This window comes from Pogoniulus pusillus, chromosome 3 (assembly GCF_015220805.1).
Source record: "Pogoniulus pusillus isolate bPogPus1 chromosome 3, bPogPus1.pri, whole genome shotgun sequence".
In the NCBI taxonomy this organism is placed as follows: domain Eukaryota; kingdom Metazoa; phylum Chordata; class Aves; order Piciformes; family Lybiidae; genus Pogoniulus; species Pogoniulus pusillus.
The window spans coordinates 17,685,638-17,703,004 of record NC_087266.1 but is presented as its reverse complement, the minus strand read 5'-3'; the positions used below and the strand labels follow the sequence as shown (position 1 = coordinate 17,703,004).

At 39.3% G+C, this 17,367-nt stretch overlaps 1 protein-coding gene across 1 annotated transcript in view; it reads right to left on the bottom strand.

Moving 5' to 3' along the window:
- Window positions 1-4,955: 4,955 nt before the first annotated feature.
- The window catches only part of CUL5 (cullin 5), a 32,574-nt gene continuing 20,162 nt past the window's right edge, over window positions 4,956-17,367 (bottom strand). Inside the window, exons 11-19 of the mRNA XM_064171135.1 lie at window positions 16,883-16,947; window positions 14,593-14,725; window positions 13,935-14,066; window positions 13,183-13,306; window positions 12,258-12,433; window positions 11,978-12,139; window positions 11,169-11,287; window positions 9,768-9,891; window positions 4,956-8,660 (exon numbers count right to left, since the gene is read on the bottom strand). Of these exons, the coding sequence (XP_064027205.1) occupies window positions 8,466-8,660; window positions 9,768-9,891; window positions 11,169-11,287; window positions 11,978-12,139; window positions 12,258-12,433; window positions 13,183-13,306; window positions 13,935-14,066; window positions 14,593-14,725; window positions 16,883-16,947 (1,230 nt within the window). The 3' untranslated portion in view covers window positions 4,956-8,465. The remainder of the gene's footprint in view (window positions 8,661-9,767; window positions 9,892-11,168; window positions 11,288-11,977; window positions 12,140-12,257; window positions 12,434-13,182; window positions 13,307-13,934; window positions 14,067-14,592; window positions 14,726-16,882; window positions 16,948-17,367) is intronic.

Below are 17,367 nucleotides of genomic sequence, written 5' to 3'. Positions count from 1 at the left end.
CTATAGACGGCGAAACCCCGCCTCTTCCCAGCTCCTATTGGCCCTGAGCCGAGGGCGGCGCCAAATTCCTTTCTGCCATTGGCTGAGCTGGAAGGCGGGACGCGGCGCCAGCGGGGCCGAGCCGAGAGCGGCAGGCCCGGTGCCTGAGGGGCTCCGACACCGTGCGCTGGGGGTGCCGCCGGTGCCTGGCAGCTCTGGACGCCGCTGCGAAACCGCTGCCCTCTCTAGGAACCCCTTCTGCAGTGACACGTTTCTTTTGTCACCTGTACTGCCTCTTGGAGACCAGGTAGGGCGGGGCGGAGGCGCTGCAGCCCGCCCTGAGGAGAGGGAAGTGGGCAAGGGTGGGAGGGCCTGGGGTGTGGGACGGACGAACGTGGTTTCGGTGCTAAGAAGAATAACTAGTAGCGAACGGCATGAAGACAGCATGGAAGGTCGTTGTGGGGCGAGGACCAGCTCCCAGGGTTCCAACAACAACTCTAAAGCTGCACACCGCCCAGCCCCTCGCCCGACTCCACTGTCGAGCTGAAATGAGACAGAAGAGTCTGTCCCCACATGGAGCTCGTACCAGAAGCGTTCCAGATTCTGGAATATTTCTGAGTCTGGGGCGCTTGGCGTCTGCTGTGTCCTTGTGCTGTGGCTGCATGCTGTTTTTTGAAAACCCAGCAACTTAATTCCCCTTAAATGCCTTCCTGTCTTGCCCTGCTGTAAATATCGAACACAGTTACCTTCGAATTCAAACCTGTCTGAGAATCATCAGGAAGATTAGTACCTGCTCGATCACAGCTTCTTTGCAGGGCGTCCGTACCGATTCAACAGACTTCCCAGCACCTCCCTCTTTCCCACACCTCTATACTCTTTGCCTCTGAATCTAGATTTCTAGCTAAAGGTCAGTATTAAATCTCTGTAGCTGCCTACCTGCCAGTGCCTGTGTCCACCATCTATCCAACGTGTACGGAGTTAAACCGAGAAAAGATTGGTTATTCCTAGTCTCGAGCTTTATATCTCAACAGAACAGGCTCAAAAGGAAAGGTGATGTTCTCTCTGAATTGTGCTGCTCACTCCTTAGTACAAGCAGCTCTGTGTTTTTTAATGATCAGCCTCACTTACCTTCTCCTCAGCCACTTCTATTAATTCCTGAAGTAGGTAGCATGCCTTCTGTTACAATAACCCATGACTGCATTTGCTAGAGTTGGTATCTATAAGCCAGACACACAAGCTGGAACAAATGCCAAGAAGCATGCTTCAGATACAGCATCTAAAAAACCAGCTTGTTACCATCCACTTGCTATCTTGACTGACTTTGTTGTTATTTTGCTCTTCACATTGTAAAATTAACAGTCATGAAAACTGTTCCTGATAATTTTCTGTTATGTACCTCATTCATTTCACTTTAAGAGAGGATTTCACTTTCCCTTTATTTCTCCTCTCAAAAGTAAAATACTTCTTTCTTTCCATATATTCTCAAGACATACAGTAGGAGGCCGAACTGGTAGGGATGAAGTAAGCATTTGTACTGTCTTGCATCCTTGGCCATCACTAGCTGACACCCTGAGAGTTTCACCAATGTAGTCTAGACCTTTGGCTTAGAGATTAAGTTTTCAAATACAAACCAGAGTTAACAGGAGCTGACAAACATTGACTCAGGAAGAACTTAAGATTTTACCTTGAGTATATATATATATATATATACACCATATAGGAAAAGCATCCAACTTAGTAGGGTGAGGATATTTTTTAGAAGTAATGCCAAAAAACATATAAACCAAACCAACCAAACAGGAATGCTCTTATTTAACTTTACCTCAGTGCTGCAGTATGCTGCCCTTTTTCTTGGATACAGACTGCTAATGCACCAGGACTAACACTTATGCCAGTCAGAAAGGCGTTTGGACTCCCAGACACATTGACAAACAGACCCTTTACAGGAGCTCACACAAGGAGGAAAAAGAGAACAGTAAAGAACAGTAAAGATCATCCTACCTCCCTTCAAATGCTGAGAGCCCAGAGCTGAGCAGCCTGCATTCAGGACCTGTGTTTGTCCTTGTAGGAGGATCTTCTGAGAAAGAAAACAATTCTGGTCATAATTTCTTCTATCAAAAAGATATCCATAAATAACTTGCTGATCTGCTCCAAGATGAAGATAACATGCAGGTGGTGTAATTGTCAGTGTCAGAAGGAAAGTCTTATGCTTTCCTGTGTTACAATTAGGTGGCCAAGCGTTTTCTGTGGCCCTGTGATAGATGCAGCCTAGGACAGACCAGAAGGTTAAGCTTCTACACCATGGCAGAGCATAGGCTGTGCTATTACATAACAGCTGTAGCAGGCTGTGCCTTCTCAGGTCAACTGGTATGTAGGTCACTAAGTCCTTGGTATAAAATGGTCTTCTGGTTAAGACACTGCTAAAATACATCTATTTTAACATACAGAGCAATTACATCTCTGGCCTGTAGGGTAAGCAAGGTCAGTTGATTGTTTACCAGTACTCAGCAACATGTTGACTCTATGGAAAATCAGAAATATAACATAGGACTACAATAAATTAATTGTTCTAAAACTTCAAGCCTCCAGCAATATTAAATGAAATAACATTAGCTCAAACTGAATCTGGAGCTGCTTAAGAACTCCAGTGCATAGAGTAGCTAAGTGAAGAAAACAGAAATGTCCTCTTCCTAGAATTAATAGATGTATTTCAGGATAAAAATCCTCTAATGCAGTATCAACACAATACAGAAGAAATGCCTATAGAAGGTCAAACAAAACATCCACTGCAGTTGGAATTCCCTTCTGCACACATGTCTTGGGGTTATGGTGCAGTTCTTTTCTCATCAGTTTGGGCTGCACTTTCCCTCACAGCTGTTGATTTACACCCTCCCTATCCTGAAGCTACACCAGTGTCAGGATGCTTTCCCCAGCCACCTCCTGGCCAAAGGACCCTGCAGGTGCAAGCAGGTTTTGCAAGAGGAGGAAGAAACCATATTGCCAACATCTAGAGAGAGATGTCAAGAGAACAGAGCATCTAGAACACAAGTCCTGCAAGGAGCAGCTGAGGAAACTGGGGTTTAGTCTGGAGAAAAGGAAGCTGACAGAAGACCTTATCGCTCTCTATGACTACCTGAAAGGTGAGCAAGGTGAGAAGTCTCTTTCCCCAAATAACAAACAACAGGATGAAAGGACACACCCCCCCAGGTTGCACCAGGGGAGGCAGGTTGGACATTAGGAAAGATTTCTTCACCAAATGTTGTCAACCATTGGAACAGGCTACCAAGGGAAGTGGCGGAGTCACCCTCCCCAGGATTTAAACAATGTGTAGATGTGGTGTCGAGGTAGATGGCTTAGTAGTGGACTTGTATTAGATTTATTATTGAACTCCAAAGGTCTTTTCCAAACTAAATGATTTTATGATTCTCTGTTGACACATTAAGCAAAGAAAAAGAAAGCAAGCTGTGCTAGTTTGAGGCTGAGTGATCCACAAGGCATTGGGAAAGGCAAAGCACCAGAACATACACAATTCATTGACGACATCATGTGGGGCCAAACTGCTAAGGAAGTCTTCGAGAAAGATAACAAAATCATTGACATTCTGTTGCAAGCAGGTTTTGCCATTAAGAGAGGCAAAGTCAAAGGACCTGCCAGACAAAGTCAGTTTCTGGGAGTGCAGTGGCAGCATTCAGTCAAATTGTCAAACCTTTGCATGATGTGACTCCTAAGAGAAACAATTTCGAGTGGAGACCTGAACAACAAGCAGCCTTTGATCAGATAAAGCGAGAAGTAGTCCATGCAGTGGGCTTGGGACTTGTTTGAATTGGTCCAGCCATTAAAAACAGTCTGTATACAGCTGCCAGTGACAATGGTCCAACTTGGAGTCTTTGGCATAGAGCTCCAAATGAGACACGTGGTCATGCGTTTTGTTTCTGGGGTCATAGCTACAGAGGTTCAGAGGCAAATTACACCACAACAGAGAAAGAAATACTAGCAGCCTATGAACGAATGAAAGCAGCTTCTGAAGTGACTGGAACTGAGCCACAACTGCTTTTAACTCCCAAACCCACCACAAAAGCCAACTTCTGAATCTGAAGAGTGAAGGGGGTCCACAGCCTTTCATGTTTAGGTCAATGATTCTGCCTACACTGTGATCAATTCACACTGGTAGGAGTTGATTCAGCTAAGCAATTCCTGTCGTAACAGACTTATTTCTACAGAACAACTCCATCTGAGAACCACTGCTGTGAAAGACCACACTCAGCCCTAACACAGAAAACACATTTTGAATTACTGCCAGCCTGCTATCCAAGTCCTGCCTACAAGAACTGCCACTTTGCAAATTGCTATGAACACTGAATAGTCACTCCAAAGTAATTATTCCACACAGTTTCTAACTTTTGCTTGTACCAGAAAGCACAAAACAGTGACCTTAGTTGGTGCACTTGAAAGAACAAAGGCATTGACATGTTGAAAATAATTCACATTAGAAAGCAAGGACAACCAGAGAAGAAAAGGGTTTATGGTAAGAACTCACCTTCAGCCATCCATTGTTCCCACATGACTGTTTATGCAGTACCAGGTACAATCTGGTGGCAGCAGTGCTGGTCAGTGATACTAGTAAGCAATTTTGGAGACTAACCAAGCAAAACATTCAGGAACCTGAATATACCTTAGTAAGTCAGAGACATTACCCTTTTAAAAATGCCCTAAGCAAATGGGGTGCTCCCAGCCACTTTTGACAGGGTAGATGCTGATACAGTGAAATGGAAAGACTCCAGCTCGTACTTAAATGGAAGACTACACAGCTTTACATCGCACCTTAAGTAACACATGAAAAGAGTTAAGTAAATAATCAAAAAGGAAAAGTCTTTCTCTCTTCAGGCAAATTTTACAGTAGCATTTTTCAGGAACACGGCCAAAATTAATCTTAAAAATTTTGCAGGGAAAGACACCAAAATACCTTGCTAAATGAGTAGTCTTTTATATTACATTTTTATTTTGCAAGAAAATAAATTATACAACTTAAAAAATAAAATTCAAAAATTAAGCAATACATCAAAATAGTTTAGCTGGACTGCCATACAGAAACTACCACCATTCAAAACTGTACAGCATTATTATCTCGGTAGTGGCACACATTCAAAATTGTAAATACCATACGCAGATAGATATTACAACTCATGAACTCAAGTTTGCTCAACACTCCAGACTACATATAGTGTATATGACAGGAAAGCTTTCATGTATTGTTTATTTCACAAATAGGACCTCGAAGAATTACAAAGATAGCATCCCAGTCATTTAGATGAAAATAGAAAAGAGTTTGAGTTTAAGATAGCAAATCTTTCTGTAAAACTATCAAAGCTTTTTGCCAATTGTACTTTTTAAAATTTGCACTTGACAGGACAATGGCATCCCAATGCAGATAAATGTAACGTGAACATTCATGACGTTTAGAAAGGTGAAAATGAGAAAGTCACATCGTCTTTCGGAAAAGTCTTTGCATTACAGTCCTAACAAGTGAAAGATGACTAAAAATAGAAGCTAGGGACACCAACTGTGGAAAGAGGAAAATGGAAGACTTCAGAATTGAAACTGAGATCGTCATCAAGTTGTTGGGACAGAAAAAGTTTTAACAGTATTTCTTAATCAAACCCACTGATTCCCCCACCCTCCCACCCCCCGCTTTCTACACCAGGTTTCACTCCGTAGCTATTCACCGTGGCAGTGCATGTGGCAACGTGTTTTTTCAGATGCAGCACCTCTTTAAGCTAGGTCTTTGGACATACATATTCATAGCTAAAAACTGCAGCCTTAAAAGTGCATTGTTGCCATATTGCAAGTGAAGAATAGTTCATTTCCATTAGATCTGAACTCTACCCTCCCCAAAATAACAGTTTACCCCACGTATCGCCCTGTGCCCCAGGTGATCCTAGTTTTAAGTGCATATTGGTGAAAGTAACCTGATGAAGGACATTAAATTGATTCTGCATCTGTAACAAATTTGCTGGTGTGAGTCTCAGATTGAATAAAAAACCCGACATCCATTTCCAGTATATATTTAAAGAAAAATTACACATTATAGGCACATTACCCATTCTATTTCTGCATCCCAAGTGTCCAGAAATACAGATAACATTTAGACTGTATTATGTTTATTGGTTGAGGGAACGTGTAGCTCCTTAGCTTTTAGCAGTGTGTTGCTTTCTACATGCACTCCTGCTTGTTAAAGAGCTGTATCTGTTACACTCCTCTCTGAAATCTAACTAAATGGCTTCAGAATCTGCATTAACCTCTTTGTAGTTATTTCTGTGTGACAATTTCATATCTGTTCTTCTCCTGTACGGTTTCATTTCCCCCCCCCCCCCCCCCCAGTTACCCCAAGTGAGTATTTATTACTTTTAAGTTACAAAGACTGAAAAGTCTTGCAGCACAAAGTTTTTTATTAGAATTTTGTTTTCTGATGTTGAAATAGTTTAACTGGTTACCTACACAGAGCACCACTTGCTTTTGAGTCTGAATTGTAACACCACAGGGCCAACAGAAAAGATGCAATATTTTTTAAACCGCATCTACTTTTGAGTGTCAATAAAGGCATGTTGACATAAGCTGTGGGACTTCAATCAATGGTAATTGGCCAAGTCTTGATTTCTCTCCATCTCTCATTACAAAACCCTCACTACCAAAAATGTCTTAAACAGATGCCCATGTACACGCTGTCCTCAGGCAGTCACACTGGCATTTACATGAATACAGAGCATGCAGCCTGCTGAAGGGCACAAACAGCTATTCTTGCAGAGTTTGCTTTTATACCACTCTTATTGTACACTGCAACCAAGTGAAAGCAAAACTCCTCTTCTTAGTTACTTGAAGGTTTACCTTTTAGACTAAAGTTAATTGTCTCCTCTTTCAATCATCAAAGAAGAGGAGACCCTTAGATGCTGAACTTGAACAGGTTAATTAAAAAACTGCACACATCTGTGATTTATAGAACAATACTCACACAGAACTGCGTAAAGCTCAACTTACCTTTTGTCCCAAGACAGGCACTCTGCTTGTGATTCATGTTATCAGTCCAGTACATTCTGGGACATTTCAGAGTAGCAGAGAGGCAGGCAGTGCCAAACAACTACTTCAGATGATTGAAAATAGAAGAGGTATGATTAAAAAGCTGAAATTCCTGATGTGTATTTGGCACTCTCTCTGCATTGACTAAACAAGGTATTTTTCCTTAGCTTTTTACCATTTTTGTTAAAATTATATTATCCTGCCAGTTTTAAAATAAAAAAGCAGAGGGTTTGTTTTTCATACAAAGATGCTGAATTCTAAACAAACCAGTCCAATTGCATTAACCTTGTACGTGTATATAAAGTTACCAATGAAAAATTAGTAGTACAGGGCTCATCAAGTGTTATTTTCCTTCTGGGAGAGTTGTACATTAATTACTCTTTAATGCATTCAGGTATATGTAGTCAGATTTAAATATTTGGGATACGAATATTAAATGTACATAAAATACACTTAATATTTCTGTTCAGTAGAATGGACCCAACCATGGAAACTAGTTTTAGAGTGAAGTATAATTCAAGAAAGCTCTACCTTCTCAAAAAGGATTGTAGCAAATCATACATCCAAATAAGGTAATGATTAATGTATATCCACTTGTTTACAGCAAACGATTTAAAAACAATGATCCCTTGCTTAAGGAAAAGTATCACCCATGACCTGGAATTAATTTTATGTTACTTACGTGTCAATTACTAAAATCCAGTTACTAGACTGAAGCACTGCTCTAGCCAACAGGTTTTAACGGTAACAAATACTTATCAGTTGTGATGCATGTGTGTCTCTCAAATGTTATCACACAGAAAGGATCAAAGGACAGTACATTACTCTGTTGATCCAAAAACACAAAAGTGAAAGTGCTACTTCTAGTCCTAATTGCATTAAAAAAAAACACCCAAAAAAACCAAAACAAAAACCACCCAAGCCCAACAAAAATACCAAACCAACAAAAGAACCCCAAACACAAGAGAGAGAGAAAAAAGAAAAAAAAAAATCAAACAAAAAGAACCCCAAAACAACAACCCAAACAAACCAACCTCAAACAAAACTAATAGCAGTTCCTCAGTGCATGAATATTTGAGTATTTTTTTCCTTGTGCAAGTACTGGTAATCTAAAAACCCAAACCTGTGTTCTTCCTGGTGGGTATAAATCAAATCTACTTAAAAAGTTCACAATGGGCTCTTCATGAATGCAAGTTTCCCACAAAACAGCATGCTGTTAAAAGTGTGCAACATGAAGGGAATGCCATCATGCTAGCTGAATGAAATTGGCAAAATATAGTCCTCTGTAAGGTAAGGCAGGGATTTTTAATAGGTAACGAAAAGTCAAAACCAGTCCTCCTGCAGCACAAACTGTTGCAGCAGTCTGTCCAAGCACCCCTCCATTTATGTTCTCAGCATCCTGCAGAGTCCTCCAATTATGCCATATATATGAAGGTGTTGATATCCGATTCATCTCTTCTGATATATTTGTGCTCTATAAGCCATTCAATTTGCTCTTTTATCATTTTCTTTTGTGGCAAGAACATGTTTTTTAATATTTCTACCAGTTCAGTCTGAAGCTGGGCATTAGTAATTTTCTTCCGCATTTTCATTATTTGGATGATAGCCTCCTGGTGGTGACAAGAGGAAATAAAAACAAGTAATTGTTTTAATGCCTGGGTGAAGTGACAAAATGAACGAAGCATCAGTATTGGGCAAGGCAAGACAGCAAGGAAATCTGTATTTTTCCTTAAAATTCAGATATATACTGCATTTCTTAACCCAAGTAGATACTAAACTGCCAACTGACACTAAAGAAGCCGACAAAGGAAAAGAACAAGACACTGCCAAAATACAAGAGATATAAAAGACACGCCCAGTCATAGGATAATCTGCAGTTAAATCTTATACCTGGAGTGTGAAATACTCAGTAAAGCTCATTCACCCTCTGATCAGAAGTTGTCATTTCTAGGGTGACCTGTGATATACTTTGGGACTACCTCACGAAGTGCAAAATTTAATCTCAAACTGAACTCATAATGAGTTCTCATTTCATAAATGCAATCACGTAGTTATCATTCTGCAAGTATAGCCAGGAAATACAAGTCAAGAAGTATAATTCACAATGCACATGGTGTGGAATCTATATGTAACTGACATTACAGACCTGTCATTTGAAAGTAAGATGGCTTTTTTGAGACTCCATCATGAGTAATAGTCTCTAATGTCCCCCAACATTGAGGATTTTTTTAGAACTGCCAGCTCAAATGACCTGGCACGAACACCTGATTGAAGGACAACTGACCACAAAGCAGGAAGATGCAGTCTATATGTCTAAGAGGCAGGGTATAAACCACCACCCTAAAAAGATGGCCTCTCAAAAAGTCATACTCCTATTACTGAACACCCTGATCCCATCATAGAAATCTCAAGATCAACAGTGTTACTTGTTCACATGCAAGTCAGTCAACTTTACCATCTACTGCTGCCACTCCCCACTTATCTCCTTTGTCCTCTTTAAAAATGGAGACCTGGTACATCAGGAGGCTGATGGCTACAAGCTTACAAACACACAGGCAAAGTTCACAAAGGCTCTAAGACAAATAGCAAAAATAAGTTCCAGTGGAATTCAAAAGCATCCACTTCATACACCAACATCCATATGTAGACAGCATGCAATACTGATCATACAGCAGAAGAAACAGAGTAATTTTATACTCCTCTGGCAGTTTACTTGCCTGGGTTCGCAATATTCTTAGCTGGACTATTCCTTCATTTTCCTCTTCCCGCATTCTCTCTGTAGTAAGTTGCAATCGACCAATCAAATTTATCTTGCCCCTTTTCTGAACTTTAGCATTTTTTCTGAAAAAGTTGCATTGTGTGAAAAACAAGCAAAAATACACTTTCATTAAAGGAATTCCTGTTAAACTGCAAGTACAGCAGCAAGGAGTGCCATCAAGTATCAGGCATTCTAAGCTATCAGCATGGCAGCAGTGAGATAGCTGGCATACAATTCAAAACCCATTGCAGAATGCCTCTGCACAATAAAACCCCAATATGCTAGTATTATAGAAAATCCATCAGCTGAAATTGACAGTTCTAAAGTTGCAAAGTTATCAGCATTATTTTAAAGAGTAGTATTTCAGATAAATGTATTACAGTTTAATGATATAAAACTAGGATCCTTTGGAGGAACTGTTTACAACAAATTTCAGGAAGTCTGACTAGTTAATATACTCTATGAGAACTTCCTAGCAGGGGAAAAAATATAACAAACCCCAAGTATTGTAACAAAGAAAGATGAAGGCATTCATCAGTGGGAACCCACAAACTTTATGTACAGCCTGTCTTCCCAGTCATGCCCTCCCATCACTTCCCAAAGCTCACAATCCTGATGACAGGAACAAACATTGTGGCTCTGGGTGAGAAACTAAGCCCCAGGAAAGCAGAACTGTCACCACTCCCTCCACAGATCCAGATGTCCAGCTCCTACTTTGAATGTGGCCTGGAATTTGACGTTACTAGGAAGGACCCAGTTCTGATTTCTAGTAGCCATCAATAATAGGCAAAATATGAAATAAAATGTGCTGAACCATTTAAACAGTCTCTTTTTATACCATCTTAGGCTTTGAAGGCTGTTGAAGCACCAGTAAAAGAGCACTGCAATTCTCACCAAAGACACATCAAAAAGCCCATCTTCCTACGGCATACCATATTATTATGCAGTTTTACTTCCTTTTTTAACTTATCACTTTGTTTCTGAAACACTGTGTGTGTAACAATCAGTACAGCTCTAGTGCTCGCTTACATACTCTTCCTCCTGTATGAAACTTCATGGGCCCATTAGTAACAGGAAGATAGCAAAACTTCCAGTTTTGCACCTCATGCCTGGGTATTTAAGAAATTCGATTTCACAGATACCAAAATCATAGAAACACTTGTCTGAAGTGACTACTGGAGGTCATCAAGTCTAGCCACCTTCTTGAAACCCGACTACTGCCAAAACTAAGTGAGGATAGGGCAGCAAAGCATGTGTCTAGCTGCATCTGAAAAATTTCCAGAATGAAGGCTAACTTAGAGTCAATTCTTTTAGTTATAAAATAGCACATTGTTATTTTACTTTTCAAACATCATCTTACATTAAACTGAACTCCTGGTTCACGGAGAAGAGGGTTCCTTCTGTAAAGTCTTTGGGTGAATTGACTTGAGGTTCATACAATAAAACCTGACGTTTCAGCTTTGGAAATGCTACAAGAGACTACAGAGAAAAGGGAGGGGGAGGGAAAGAATGAAAATAAAACACCAGATTTTCTAAATGGAAACAATCACTTCTTAAGAACATAGGTCACTGCTGTGCAGACTGTAGTAAGGAAACCATGTAGCCTTGTTTGGAGCTGCTAGAGAGCAACATAAAGAGATTATTGAAGCCAGAGAGGGGACGCAGTTCATCAAAACTCCTTCTGAAATGGGTTAGTGCAAGTAAGTAACATCACACAAAGAGGTAAAATACATGAACTCGTGGCTACAGAGTTGGTGTTAATTCTGATTCATGTGTTTTCTCTCTATTCTTGAGCTAAAGAATTAAAAACCTGATAGAAGAAACACTGATTTTTTAAAGCAACATATAAGTCACTGATTTCCTAGAACTGGATCAGTCCCACTATATAAACCACAATCAAACTGTGTGCTTTAGGCAGTGTAGGGTCTTGCTGCTTCCAGAAGTTTACATTAGGTAACACTGGGTAGAGAAAACATGTTAATGTAACGGTTGTGTGTGCTCAGCAGTAGTGCAAAAAGGCAGCATTACAACTGATTAAAGAGCAAGAAAGGTGCTCACGTTTCAAAATGACAGTTTTTTCAGTGTTACCTGACATCTCTTTAAAAATACTAATCCAGTACTGAGTACAAAAATTAGGAAGAAAATCTGTTTCAAGAGAAAGGGAAATACCCATAAAGTCCTCCTAAGTTCTGCATCAGGGAGTTCAGTTGCCAGTTTAAGATTTTCAAAGCTGATCTTCTCTCTGGGTCTTTGGTTCCATGCAAAAAGCACAGCTAGCTGAAATGTTGTTACCTCCAAGTCGTACTGGCCGACCTCATTCTTAAATGTTATCTGTGAACAGAGTAACAATTGTCCTTATGAGCTTTTCTGGATCAGCAGCTTTCCTACTGTTATAAATACACAGGAAGTACAGCCATTGAGACTAATACACTGAAAACTACACACTTACAATTCCATTGGACATGAGGTGGTGCCAGTGCAGTTTTCTACCACTGTGATTCTTTTTGTAAAATTCTTCAACTTCTGGGATGAGATCTTCTAATTCCGTGGGCAGAGACACAAACACCTTTTCAGAACTTCGGGACCAGGCACCAGCATTTAAAATTTTGATATTGACAGAGTCAGCTGTAAGACAACATTGGATTATATGAATATCCAAGTGAAACAGACAAAGCAAATTTCTATTTTTTAACCCTAAACACAATTATGGAAGACTGAATTTTCAGAAAGCAGCAGGGTGCCTACCTACTTAAACGTTATGGTACTCCATTTATGCACCACTGGCTTTCTGCCAGCACCACTGATTGAAATCTCTAAGGTGTTTTAGCTTGTCTGCAGAGCACCTTAAGTTCCCAATGCAGCTTTATAACTGATGCCTGTAAGCACTACTCAAGGGTTTTCAGCAACAGCAGGTCCAAAACCTTATGTTGCTCAGCCTCTCATCAGTGAAGGTGAACCTCAGAAATCTGATTTAAGCTCATCATAGCATGCATCCAGCTCTCCTGCTGGCAGATAAAGCAGGGGAGCACAGCATGAAGCACTGAGAAAGAATGATAAGGGCATAGAAGAGGGAAGTTCAGGCATTCACCTGGTTGATACCAATTCAAAACCCTGCTTGCAATTTATCTGTAAGAGCAGGGTGTTCACATCTAGAAGACTGCTCATAATGAAACCCCACAATAACTTACAGAATGCTGGAGCTCCAGTGTGAACTGTAAGAGAAAGGAGATCCTACAGACGCTTCCAATATAGGAGTTGACAATGCCCTGAAGACTACCTTCAACCTGCAGTTGATATAATTTGTAACACAGGACTCGACAGGATTATTTTTCATGAATACAAATGAAAAATAGCAAATTACTTGAAAACAATACCTGGTAAAGCAAGTTTATTATTCTTGTGCATTTCTTTGAAGGCCTGGTTCAAGTCTTCAGACACTTTGATATCCTGGAACATTCTAGCCAGCTTGTTTACATAGTCTGCTGGCATTCCCACTTCCTGTATAAACAAAGAGAACACTAAATTATGACGCAGACAACTATGATCAAAAAGCTTTATTTTAAAAATAATAAATTCAAACAAATGAAGAGCATTAAAGCAGACAGTTATTATCACCTTACAGCAATAGCTGATCTGCAATAGAAAGGGTTTTTTTGCATGTATCATAGGGAGATAACCCATAAAGGCCTATGTTGATTCTTTGTAAAGAAATCCAAGTGCAGAAGAACATTTGCGTGCATTGAGGAATCAACGAATTCAGAGATTTGAAGAAATGTTTCAGGCATGCAAAAAATATTCTAATCTAAATAAAATGCCACAATTAGAAAGCATCTCAAATTATTTACACATCTAAACAAGTACACTTCATTATGCTTATCTGCATTTGGAATACATGGAGTTTGAAATAATCATACGTGAAACATTTTTAAATCTATCACTATCATTACCACTAATAGGATCAACATTTCTCTTACAAATGTATGATATAAAACAGAAGTCGAAGTTTTCCTGAGTGGCCTGCTACTTAAGACACAACTCACCAAGAAGGATATCTAAGCTGAGGAGTGGGAATTAATACCACAAGCAAGAGGCAAAACCAAAGAAATACAGATATCCAGCTACTTACTCTGAGCCATTCCACCATATTCTCCTCAATTTCACTATCAGCTGATATATCTAATATCAGACGTCTTGTTAAGTGAGCTTTGTGATATCGCATGAAAACGTCTTTATTCTGTACATATTTAAGTACCAAAAGCTGTCAAAAAAAGTAGATTTTAATATATTTATTTTCACTGTCAATCAGACAAGTCTTTGAATGCTGATCTAACATCATTGTAGACTACAAAGTATAAAGACTACTTCATGTTGCCTTGAGAGCAATTGTATTAATCTTACCATAGGCATCAACTATGAATTTTTTATACTATCACACCTTGTCTTTCTTCATTTGTAAACCATCAAGAACCTTTTCTTAAATCAGCAAAGGCACTGACATTGGTAGGTAAAAGTCTCCTGTAGTATTTTCTAGACTAACATTAGTTACTGTAATGAATTACATTGCTACACACATTTGTTTAGCATACTGATTTTTTGAACTGACAAGAAGACATGAATCACTGTATGATTTACAAAGTTTAAACACACACATTCAGTGACATAAACTCCTCTCCCTGTTATTACACACTGCATAACTGTTTCTGAAGATCAAGGCCTCAACCCACATCAAGAAACAAACAAATTAATTATTCAGAATAATGGATAAGCAGAAAACAAAAACATACCACTTCTTTAAGTTTTGCTTCAATTTCTTCAGAGGTTAGTTTTTTGCTTAGTGGTGTTTTTCTTAGCAACATATCACAGTAATTAGCAAGAAGCTCTGGGCATTTGGATTCTGGTTGTGTTTTCAATCCAACACTAAATAAAAGAAGAACAACGTATCTTAAACCCATATAGAATCCTGCTGTCCTGGAATAGTCACACTGTTAACAAGACAGACCACTCTTTCTCGAACTCCTTGGCCAGGATTCTGGTGGTGAATTCATATCCTTGTTAAACTAATTAAAAATCAGGGACAACTCTTTTTCTTCTTGAAAGAATAAACACTAACAAGCATTTTTTCAACAGCTTCTACAGCTTGATCACTCCAACTGCTTTTCATTTTAGAACTCCGACAACAAAGGATTATGTTGAAATTAGACTGAAACAACTGAACATTGCATGGCAGCAAGTATTCCACTCAAAAATTAACAAATGCTGCAGTGAAATGTTTCACTCATCTTGTCAGTACACACTAATGAAAATCTCAAGAATAGTCTCCTGTGCTACATTTCACAGGCTGTAAAACTCAACACGGCTGTCACAGAGTAACAGAATAAAACTGCAGGTATAAACAGCATACTAACAGCTTGGAGATTTAAAGCAGATTATAAATCTGAACAAGAAGATGCTACAGTAGACAGACTGTGGTTCTTCAAAAGACATGCAAGCACAAAGTCATGTTCTGAGTCTGTCTAGACTGGTGAGTAAGAGTCCCAAGGACCAATCTCTATTTCTAGAGTCAAATGGCACCAACTTCATTGCTACTCTCAAGGGCCCAAAACAAAAGCAGTAAGAGAGCAGGTAAGATGTTGCAGGGATGCTCAGGAATCCAGTATTCTCGCTCGTTCTCTCACCCTCTCATCAACTTGTGTAGACAGTGCTAAAACTCTTCAGACAACTTGTCCTTTTTAATTCATGAAGTAGCTTGCAGGCTAGTGTCTTCTGCCCTCTTACAGACCATTTGGAGTAAAAGCAGATCACTAGTCTTTTGGTTATTACACGACAGAACCCTTCTTTAACCAGTGTGTTTCCAGGTATTTCTGAACAGGAGTCTTCAAGATCCTGACAGCAATGAAAAATGACCAAATTACATATTCTTAGGCTGAACTTAATGGCACAAGTTAAGCAGGGTAAGGCGTCATTTTACTTAAACCAGGCTGTACATGTAGACAACTTCAAAGAGCTTGAGGAAAAGAATGCTGAACAGAAGACCACTGCCATCATGGTAGTCTCTAAGAAATCCCTAGACAGGCTTAGCTTTAGGACTGAAGCACAGCTTGAATGAGGTATTGACTTGGGTGTTCCCAGGAAAAAGGAAAACATCTGCGGAGACCTAAAATTTTTTTCTACCTTGGCTACATCTATATGAATTATACAAAGGAGAGGTCCAGTCTTCTGTGAAAATGCTCCTTCAGTAACATAAAACCAGCAAGGCTAATCCCCTGTCCGGGCTTACCATTAATCCAAAACCAAACACAAAGTAAGAACCAGAATGCTGAGCAGATATTTATAACCATTCACTCCTAACTAGAAGTAACTGGAAAGGGAAGCTAGCAGCCCAGATAAATAGTTTTCTTCTGTAGTAAATCTGACTACAAACTATATAAAAACCATCCAAATCACCTAAATACACAGAGATTTCAACTCAGTTGGAACATCTCACGTGAAATGTTTAACAATCAATTAACTGACAGCTATGTTCTCTTGACTGAGTTAAGAGTGGCCACACTAAACACTGCTCTTCTTGAGTCACACAGGTCTGTTTAACCTACTCAAGTCTATACCAACCTTGTTAATTCTGCACTGAAACAAAAATGTTAACAACCCAGACAGGTCACACAGATGGCAAAAGAAGAGGTGGCAAACAGCCAGTAGATGGCTGGTTATACCTTAATCAGCCATAGATATTCCCATAGATATTACTGTCTATTTTCCCCAGGACTTTTACTCAAGCTAGGCACAGTTACAGACCTCAGGTTTTTGCAATTAATAACCCAGGGAGGAAGTATTAAATTCAGACAGCAAATGGACTCATGACTTTACTATAAAAGAACAGATCACCAATTACTATGAATAAATTTGAGTTTAAACAGGTTGTTGTTCACTGGTTCAGTGCCACGTGAAGAGTGTCTTACCAGAGAATGATATTCCATAATGCAAAGAACACAAAGAACTTGTTACTTTTTAAAGAGATACAAGAAGCTCAATCTTTACCAACTTAAAATTAATTTTCATGGAGTTTATATGGCTTACCCCTTTTGCTTCAATGGCAATTCAAGTTTAAATATTGTAGCATCATTCACAACTGCTTTGTATGCCTAAAAAGTAATTAGAGATTATTATTATTATTGCTTTGCTTAATATGTCTTTAATGTATGAATCACAAAGTTTTTATCTTTTTACATTAGTGTAACATGAAATTAATCTGATTATCAGCCAAAAATATTCAGATTTGATTTTTTACGAGAGCTCAAATCCTATGACTTGATTTCTCATTAACTGATATTTTGCATTTTCCTCTTTTCCATTAACATTCACTTTCTTTTAAGCAAAAGATCAGGGAGGGATTGCAGGTCAAAGTCATGAGAACATCCAAATACTGCTAAATCAGATATTAAGGTGTTCAACTCAAAGCTGTACACAAATGCAACTTTATGCACAATTACAATATAAATTGAATCATAGAATCAACCAGGTTGGAAGAGACCTCTAAGATCATCCAGTCCAACCTATCCCCC